General features: G+C 54.0%; 1 protein-coding gene across 2 annotated transcripts; it reads left to right on the top strand.

Moving 5' to 3' along the window:
- Positions 1-65: 65 nt before the first annotated feature.
- TMEM86B (transmembrane protein 86B) lies at positions 66-2,907 on the top strand. 2 transcript variants are annotated; one of them, XM_077914821.1, is made up of 3 exons: positions 66-1,196; positions 1,461-1,707; positions 2,240-2,907. In XM_077914821.1, the coding sequence occupies exons 1-3, from the start codon at positions 1,146-1,148 to the stop codon at positions 2,620-2,622; spliced, it is 681 nt and encodes a 226-aa protein (XP_077770947.1). In that variant the 5' UTR covers positions 66-1,145; the 3' UTR covers positions 2,623-2,907. The 2 variants fall into 2 exon arrangements, with proteins under 2 accessions (XP_077770947.1, XP_077770954.1); XM_077914828.1 differs by having other exon boundaries at positions 1,464-1,707.
- Positions 2,908-9,779: the final 6,872 nt, after the last annotated feature.

Raw genomic sequence — 9,779 nt, forward strand, 5'->3', positions numbered from 1 at the left:
CCTGAGCTGCCCTTGCACTCTGGCCTCTGGCCTTGAATTCTGGGATCTGGGGTCGGGGGTGGGGGCCTGAGCCGCTCTTGTACTCTGGCCTTGGCCTTGAGTTCTGGGATCTGGGGTTGGGGGTTCTGAGCTGCCCTTGCACCCTGCCGTCAGGACCCCAGGCCTTCCCTCAGCCCCTGGGTATGGCCCTCAGAGTGCAGTTTGGCTCCTGGACCTTCATGATTTGCTGAGGGTGGGGTCACTTATGCTCAGACCAGGAAAGGGTGTCCCGGGAGGAGGAGCAGAGCCCTGCCTCATCCCCACAAGCTGTTTTTGGAGTCCCTCCATGCCCCCCAGCCCTGTGTATCCCGGGTCCATACATACCTCCAGTCTTGGTGGGGGTGACATGGCTGGGCGACTTTGCAGCAGTGATGTTCTGAACCTTGTCGCATGTAGTGGAGCGGTGGGTGCCTGTGGGTGGCCAACCCATCGAGATAGGTGAGTACCCAGTAAATCCATTCCTTCTAAACCAGAAGTTGAGCACGGGCCCAGTGCACTTGCAGGTTTGCACAAAAGTCTGTTGGGATGACATGCAACTCAAGCCAGCATGGAGCGATGACTATACAACCCAGCACTTGGCATTTGATCCCTCTGGATTGTCTGTGGACAGATTCTGGGGGCCTGAGGCCAGAGCTGAGGGTAGCGTGAGGTGTGGCCCCCGGGCAGCCTTCTGGGGGACGGTGGGCAGGGACATAGGGAGTTTCCATCCTGCACCTCCAGGCAGAGTGGTCCTGCCACCTAAGACCAGGGATGATGGTGCTGCCCTGCTCAGGGGACCCCAGGTGCAGGGGAGGGCATTGATGGCCACGCACCTGTGCCTCCCTTGCCCTCCTGCCACCGCCAGGCAGCCAGGGAGGAAGCCAGGTCTGGTGGGCAGGGGCAGGGTACTGTGGGGGAGGAGGGACCCCTGGGTCCCCCGTGGTTGCCTTATCAGCGGTGCCAGGTGGGGCCATCCCCAGGGCGGGGGCAGCATCTCCTCGGGCCTGTTATCGGTCCCAGAGTCCACAGGACGCTCCTCGGGTTAACGTGTAACCACACACTGTCCCCTCCACCCCCAAAGCCACCCGTGCCCACACACACGCTACTCTGGGTAGTCATAGACCGACATGGACGCCTGGGAAGAGGGTCTGCCGGGAAAGCCTTGCTTCTTAGTCCAAGTGAGATGCCGGGTGTGGGAGGGGGTTAGGCCTGGGTTCTGGGGAACCTGAGCAGCCTGTGGGAATCAGGGGGCCCTGCCCTCTCTGGAGGCTAGACATCCTGGTCCCTGAGCAGAAGCTCCCCGCAACAGACAGCATGACTCTGGTTCCTGGGTTAGGGTGCAGTGGGGCCCCACCACCTAGTCCTGGCTATTGGGGCCTGCCCCCCAGGGGCCCGGAGCTGGCTGGGCTCTAGGGACTCCATGACCCCCTTGTCTCTCAAAGCAGCCACGCCTGTGCTGGTGGTTGAGCCCCTTCTTCCTCACCTGTGCTGTCTACTTCCTCCTCTGGATCCCTGAAGACCAGGTATCCTGGGTCAGCGCCCTCGTCAAGTGCCTGCCTGTGCTGTGCCTGGCGGTGTCCCTGCAGGCTGTGCGAGGGGGCAGGGGCTACCACACACGCCTGCAGGGGGCCCTCCTGTCCTCAGCTGTGGGGGATGCCTGCCTCATCTGGCCTGAGGCCTTTCTCTATGGTGAGTGGGGCCGCACTACGGTTTCTGGACTCCACCTGGACACGAACCCCTGCTCTCACAGAGCCCTTGTTCCCCTAGGGTATCAGGAAGCAGCAGTGCCTTAGGAGGTGGGAGTGGTGTGGAGGGACAGCAAGGAGGGGCTTCAGGTGTAGCAGTCTTGAGTAGCTGGTCAAGGATGGCCTCACCAAGGAGGTAATGTCTCAAGAGTGCAGGAACCACCTGAGGAAGGATGGTCTGGGCAGAGGGACTGGCAAGTGCAAAGGCCCTGGGGTGGGACTGCTGGCAGGTCAGAACAGGTGGGTGGGGAGAGCCGAGTGGGGAGCAGAACACAGGGACAGTTGTAAGCAGAGTGAGGATGGGATGCAGTATGCTGTAAGGAGAGGAGAGCTCTGCATCATGGGGGCTGGTACCATCCCAGCAGATGGGGATGGTGTGGCCAGGGTGCATGCTGCTGCAAGGGGCAGTCCTTTCCTCAGGCTCTGAGCTGCAAGGTGGCCACGTGGGAGCAAGCAACAGGTCCTGTCTCCTCCAGGTGTGGCTGCCTTCACCATGGCCCACCTGCTCTACCTCTGGGCCTTTGGCCTCACTCCCCTGCGGCCAGGCCTCCTGCTGCCCGTCGCCCTGGTCTCCGTCCTGTATTACGGCCTCCTGCTGCTCCACCTCCCAGCCAGCATGGTCCCGGCCCTGGCGGCCTATTCCTTGGTCCTGGCCTCCATGCTGTGGCGCGGCCTGGCCAGAGGTGGGACCGTCTGCTGGGGTGCCCTGCTCTTCACGCTCTCGGATTCAGTGCTGGCCTGGGATACCTTCGTCCAGCCACTGCCCCACGCCCGCCAGGTGGTCATGACCACCTACTATGCTGCCCAGCTCCTCATCACCCTGTCAGCCTTCCAGAGCCGCAGGCTCAAGACCACCTGACTGGGGTGGCAACATCCTGGGGCTCCCAGACCGGCCCCACCACTTGACACGGTGAGAACCGTATGTGGAAATCCACGTCTGTTGCCAAGGCCCTGCCACCTTCCCTCTGTTCTGACTCTGGATTCCAGACCCTACCCCCACAGCCTCTCACCTGCCTCCACCTGCCCTCCTCTCCTCGGCCCTGATCTATTTTGTGCCCAAGTAAAGTGGACACTAAAACAGTCACATCTCTGTTATGTGGGGGAGGAGTGCTAACAATACCAGTAAATGTTATTTTTTTCTTTGTTTTTGTATTTTTTATTATCGTTATTTTTTAAATATTTTATTATTTATTCATGAGAGACATAGAGAGACGCAGAGACACAGGCAGAGGGAGAAGCAGGCTCCCTGCAGGGAACCCGATGTGGGACTCAATCCCAGGACCCCGGGATCATGCCCTGAGCCAAAGGCAAATGGTCAACCACTGAGCCACCCAGGTGACCCTCTTCTTTTAATTTTTAAAAAAGATTATTTATTTAGAGCGGTGGGGAGGGGCAGAGGGAGAGGGAGGAGAGAGAATCCTCAAGCCAACTCCACACAGAGTGTGGAGCCAACATTGATGCTTGTTCCCAGGACCCTGAGATCACAGCCTGAGCTGAAATCAAAAGTTGAATGCCCAACTGACAGAGCCACCCAGGTGCCCCCCTTTTTTTTTTTTTTTTAAGCAACGGAGCATCATTTTAACCATTTTTATTTTTATTTTTTTATTTTTATTTTTTATTTTTTTAAAGATTTTATTTATTTATTCATGATAGTCACAGAGAGAGAGAGAGAGAGGCAGAGACACAGGCAGAGGGAGAAGCAGGCTCCATGCACCGGGAGCCCGATGTGGGATTCGATCCCGGGTCTCCAGGATCGCGCTCTGGGCCAAAGGCAGGCGCCAAACCGCTGCGCCACCCAGGGATCCCATTTTAACCATTTTTAAATGTATGATTCAGTGCCATCAGGTAAGTACATTCACTGTGCTGTGCACTGAATGTGTTTTTATGATCATTCCCCTGATAGAAACACTGAGCTGGACCCTCATAACACCACATGTACAGAATAGAGTTGCTGACCATGGGCAGGCCTGGCACCCTGGGCTTAAGGAAGGTGGAATTCCCCCAGCGTCCCCAGGTCAAAGTGGGTCCACCCCGTCCTCCACCCCCAGCAGTGACCTCTACACAGCAATGACAGCAGGAGAGGTGCCTAACAAGGTCATCTTTCACAGGCGGCCCGAAAGGGGTGAGTTTTAGGGTTTGGAGGAATATTAAGAAGTGGAGTCACCATTCTGTGCGTGCTAAGCAAGCATGAGGTTGCCCACGAGCACGTAGGAGACATGTCTGTACACACGCACATTATGCTAATGATGCTTATGCCCACCTTTTTTGCGTTTAGGGACTCTTTTTTTTTTTAAGATTTTATTTATTCATGAGAGACACAGAGAGAGAGAGAGAGGCAGAGACACCGGCAGAGGGAGAAGCAGGCTCCATGCAGGAAGCCCAATGCGGGACTCGATCCTGAGACCCCAGGATCATATCCTAAGCCAAAGGCAGATGCTCAACTGCTGAGCCACCCAGGCATCCCTGCGTTTAGGGACTCTCAAAGCAGAGGGGGACTTCTACATCCATGTGGTGCTTTTAGGGACCACAGCCCACTGCTGATTTTTTAAGTTTTTATTTTAATTCCACTTAGTTAATATACAGTGTAATGTTAGTTTCAGGTGTAGGATATAGTAATTTAGCATTTCCAGATGTCACCCGTGCTCCTCAGGACAAGCACCATCTTCCTCCCCCTCCCCTGGCCCCCTCCCCCACCCCTGCCCTGGTCACCAGCAGTGTGTTCTCTCTAGTGAAGAGTCTTTTCCTTGGTTTGCTTCCCTCCCTTTGATCCCTATGCTCGTTTGTTTTGTTTCTTAAATTCCACATATGACGGAGATCATACACTATTCGTCTTTTTCTGACTTCTTTTTTTTTTCTGACTTATTTCACGTAGCATAACATGCTCTTGCTCCATCCAAGACATTGCAAATGGTAAAATCTCATTCATTTTTTAAAGATTTTATTTATTTATTCATGAGAGACACAGAGAGAGAGGCAGAGACACAGGCAGAGGGAGAAGCAGGCTCCATGCAGGAAGCCTGATGTGGGACTCAATCCCCGGACTCCAGGATCATGCCCTGGGCCCAAGGCAGGTGCTAAACCGCTTAGCCACTCAGGGATCCCTTCATTTTTTTTTTTTTTTAAGATTTTATTTATTTATTGGAGGGAGTGAGCACAAGCAAGGGGAGCAGCAGAGGGAGAGGAGAGGGAGAAGCAGACTCCCCGCTTGAGCAGGGAGCCTGACCCGGGACTCGAGCCCAGGACCCCGGGATCATGACCTAAGCTGAAGCCAGACGCTTCACCGACTGAGCCACCTGAGCACCCCATGATCTCCTTTGTGATGGTCGAGTAATACTCCATTGTGCATGTATCTCACATCTTTACTCATCAGTCAGAGGACCTGTGGGCCATCTCCATATTGGGTTATGTTGCCGCCGCTGTAAACATCAGGGTGCACCTGATGGTGCACCTCTCCTGCTGTCATTGCTGTGTAGAGGTCACTGCTGGGGGTGGAGGACGGGGTGGACCCACTTTGACTGGGGACGCTGGGGGAATTCCACCTTCCTTAAGCCCAGGGTGCCAGGCCTGCCCATGGTCAGCAACTCTATTCTGTACATGTGGTGTTATGAGGGTCCAGCTCAGTGTTTCTATCAGGGGAATGATCATAAAAACACATTCAGTGCTTTTGAGTCTGTACTTTTGTGTTCTTGGAGGCCACCCCTGCTTTTCAATCCCCACCCTGCCTTCGGGCCACCGTACCTGAAGGCTTTGGGCCACATGAGGCGTGCATGCACAACCCAGACAGAGGTGAGTGTTCTAGGAGCTGTGCCTTGCTCCACATAACCGCAGAGGCCAGGCGCGTGCCCCTGCCTTGAGCCCATGTAGGGGTCCTGATGGCCCTGCCAGCCATCAGCAGCAGAGGCTCAGAACACACTAACTGGGGGGGATGAGGTGAGCATCTTGCCTCCTCCCCCGGAGAGCGCCCCCCCACCCCAGAACAACCCTCCACCCCGGTGGAAAGAACTAAGGAGGGACATTTCCTGCTTCCATCTGTCTAAAGAACATCTTCCTTTTTTTTAATTGAGAGGTGCTAGACATATAGCGCTGTGTGAGTTTGAGGTGTAGGCATGTTGATTTGACACACTTATGTGTTGTAACGTGATTGCCCGCACAGCGTTCACTGACGCCTGCGTCCCATCATCTCTTTACCTTTGTGTGTGCAGTAGAACAAGTAGATCTGGTCCCCTAACCACTACGAGCCTTATAATACAGTATTGTTGACCATCAGTGCTATGCTGTGACCATGTTCTGTTGGAGGTTGTTTCTATTTGAGTCCAGAAAAAAACTATCCTGGTCATGGCTTTGTTGAGATACTCTTCAAATTCCACACAACCGTCCACTTAAGGTGTATGCGGGATGGGGTGCCTGATTGGCTGGGTGGAACCCTCGGCCCATGGCCTCAGGGTGTTGAGTTCAAGCCCTGCGTTGGGCGTAGAGCTTACTTAAAAAAAAAGTGTGGATGTTTGTGGTTTAAGGTATGTTCACAGAATTGTGCAACTATCACCACACTCGAAGAGCCTTCACCCAAAAAAGAGACCGTGTGCCTTCCAGCCTCACCCTCCACCCCGGACCATTCATCCCCTCCAGGCCAGGGCAACCACCAGCATAATTCGTCTTTAAATGTGTTACCAGGGGATCCCTGGGTGGTGCAGCGGTTTAACGCCTGCCTTTGGCCCAGGGCGCAATCCTGGAGACCCGGGATCGAATCCCACATCGGGCTCCTGGTGCATGGAGCCTGCTTCTCCCTCTGCCTATGTCTCTGCCTCTCTCTCTCTCTCTCTCTCTCTGTGACTATCATAAATAAATTAAAAAAAAATGTGTTACCAATCTTTTGGGATTTGGGTTGCTTTCATTATTTCACAAGGATACATAATTAGGATTCTACTCCATTCCCATGTGGGGGCTCCTCCACAAGACCAGGCAGTTCTCCAACCCCAGCTGGGGTCCTACAATTCAAGTCTGTTCTGGCACTAGCTCCCTGGAGCAGTGTCACATCTCACAGGTGACGATTCTGCATCACAGGACTTTCTCCCCCAGGCCAGTCCATGTCCATGCTGTCACCAGGGCTTCTGACCCCACGGAATACAGATGAGAGGTCCCCACGCCCCCCTCCTTGGGTTTGATTAATGCAGCGGAGTGGCTCACAGAACTGGGAAAACCTTTCCCTCACGAGATCGCGGGCTTAGGACAAAAGGCTACAACTCAGAACAGCTGCCAGATGGAAGAGATGCTCGTGGCCAGGCTCGGGAGAAAGCACATGAGGCTCGCATGCTCTCTCCCTGAACTGCCAGGCGTTCCCAGGCCCAGCCCACGCTGACTAGTCAGACTAGGCTGGGGCCCTGCAAACCTGCCCCCCAGGTCCAGCTCACCCCCTCACATCCCTGTTCCATGCAGAACTATGGCCACACCAAACCCCATTCAGGTCTCTTGAGTTGTCCCAGTTCACCCCTGGCTCTTCTCTCCCTCTGCCCCTGCTGCCTTCCCAGCGCACTCCTCCCCTCACCAAGTCCTGATCTTGTATTGAGACTCAGCCGTGGGGCACGTCCTATAGAGCGTCAGACATCTCCGCAGTGCCCAGCACTGCCGGGCCAAGGCACGGTCCATCTCACGGGGCCCTCCCCTGGCTGTCTCTGCAGCACGGCACCCTAAATAACAAGGGGACTGGTTGGAGATGGTGAACGGAGGTGGCTTTAGTTGCTGAAGGAGCCATCCGGGGAGGGGTACGCATGGAGCAGAGGGTCTGACAGCCATAAAACAACAAAACTGGTGAGAAAGTCTGCAGAGAGGGAAGGGGTCAGGGTCTGGTGATGGAAGGGGACGGAGTTGGCGTCTGGAGGGGGCCGGCGAAGGGGTGGCCGCGGGAGGCTGTAGAAAGACAGCCCAAGGATCCCTGGGTGGCGCAGCGGTTTGGCGCCTGCCTTTGGCCCAGGGCGTGATCCTGGAGACCCGGGATCGAATCCCACATCGGGCTCCCGGTGCATGGAGCCTGCTTCTCCCTCTGCCTATGTCTCTGCCTCTCTCTCTCTCTCTCTCTGTGTGACTATCATAAATAAATAAAAATTAAAAAAAAAAAAAAAGAAAGAAAGACAGCCCGGCCACCCTACGGGCATCCGCACAAGGTCTGTAATGGGAATATTCAAGCAGCCAAAGGAGCAAGCCTAAATGCACATCATCTGGCAAACAGATAAAGAAATTGGCCTGTCCATAGGGTGGAATATTACTGAACCATAAACAGGAATGAAGTCTGGGTTTGGAGTGATGATGACGAGTCAGTGAAGGCTATGGTGGGACTGTGGTAGCGGGAGAGAGGCCAGGCCAGGTGGAGGCAGGGAGCAGGCGTGCCAGACAAACCTCTGTGCCTGCTGCTCACACGTTAGCTGTGAAGCCAGAAGTTCCCATAAAAGGAACCGGATCACAGGCCTGCCAATGTTTCCTGTCTGGGGCCAGATGAGTAACCACCACGTTGTGGGCTCAGAGGCAACCTCAAGGATATTCTGTGGGTGCTTAGCACAAGGGAAAACACATTTTGATTAAGTTCTTAATGACGCAGCCCTTAATATAACATTAGTGACTGCCCTCAGTGTCTGTAATGCCAGTGAGGAGAAGTGTGTCTTGGCAAGGGCAGCCACTGGACCGCACGCTGAGCGCCTTCAACGCCATTCTGCTCCAGTTTCCTGGTTCTGAAGCCAGATTACCAGATCAGGTGTCAGTGGCCGTGGTTCCTGCTCTGAGACTCCATGTGTATCACGGTCTTGAAACGGCAGACATGGGGCACCTGGTGGTCCTGTCAGTTGAGCATCCAACTCTTGACAGGCTCAGGTCATGAGCTCAGGGTTGTGAGATCGAGCCCCTGTCGGGCTCTGAGCTCAGTGTGGAGTCTGCTTGAGATTCTCTCTCTCCTTCTGCCCCTCCACCCAGCTTGCTCTCTCTCTCTCTGTAAAAAATAAATAAATAGGGGCACCTGGGTGGCTCAGTGGTTGAGTGCCTTCAGCTCAGGTCATGATCCTGGGGTCCTGGGATTCAGTTCCGTGTCAGGCTTCCTGCCCAGTGGGGAGCCTGTTTCTCCCTCTGTCTCTGTCCCTCCCCCTGCTTGTGCTCTCTTCCTCTCCCTCTCTCTCTCTGTTAAATAAATTAGAAAAAAAATCTTAAAAAATAAAAAATCTTAACAACAACAACAACAAAAAAGAGGATGTGCTTGTCAGGAGATAAAGATCGAGAATAGTCAAATATAAAAGGGAGTAAGTAGTTCCTTGGTGACAGGGCAGAGCTCTATCTTGACTGTAGTGGTGACTACACTATTCTGTATATGGATTAAAATTGCACAGCACTGCATACACACACAAGTATGACACACACAAATGCTTGTTAAAAAAACAAAACAGGGCAGCCTGGGTGGCTCAGTGGTTTAGCACTGCCTTCAGCCCAGGGCGTGATCCTGGGGACCCGGGATCGAGTCCCAAGTTGGGCTCCTTGCATGGAGCCTGCTTCTCCCTCTGCCTGTGTCCCTGGCTCTCTCTCTGTCTCTCTCTCTCTCTCTCTGTCTCTCATGAATAAATGAATAAAATCTTAAAAAAAAAGAAAAAATTAATAAAAATCTTAAAAAGAAAAAAAAGTAAAGACATGGCTCCAGTAGAGTATGGTGGAAGCCCACACTCCCATGGCCTTGTTGAGACAGATAGGCAGGGTCCAGAGGTGAGATGTGGTCACCCCTGAAGCTGAATCTAAGGAAGAGGAGAGGAAATGATGTCCATGGGGCCCTTGGCTCAAAGATCCAGGAATGTTGGGCCCCAGACTGACACCCCATCAGACTTCTGCCTTCCAGGCCCTATTTCTAGGTAACACCCTTCTTAGCAACCAGGTCTGTCCAGGTGTGGTGCATCTGCTTAGGGATGTGGAAATGCCCACTCTGCTCCCTCTATCTCTGATCCAGAGACAAACCTGGAGATTTAGAACTACAGCATGAGCTCTGCCACCTTG

Source organism: Canis aureus, chromosome 1 (genome assembly GCF_053574225.1).
Source record: "Canis aureus isolate CA01 chromosome 1, VMU_Caureus_v.1.0, whole genome shotgun sequence".
Lineage (NCBI taxonomy): Eukaryota > Metazoa > Chordata > Mammalia > Carnivora > Canidae > Canis > Canis aureus.

Excerpts from the sequence above, each read along its gene's own strand:
- TMEM86B (XM_077914821.1), top strand. The coding sequence starts at position 1,146 with ATGGACGCCTGGGAAGAGGGTCTGCCGGGAAAGCCTTGCTTCTTAGTC. Across the intron at positions 1,197-1,460 it reads AGCCTTGCTTCTTAGTCCAA|CAGCCACGCCTGTGCTGGTG; the intron begins GTGAGATGCCGG and ends TGTCTCTCAAAG. Across the intron at positions 1,708-2,239 it reads GCCTGAGGCCTTTCTCTATG|GTGTGGCTGCCTTCACCATG; the intron begins GTGAGTGGGGCC and ends TGTCTCCTCCAG.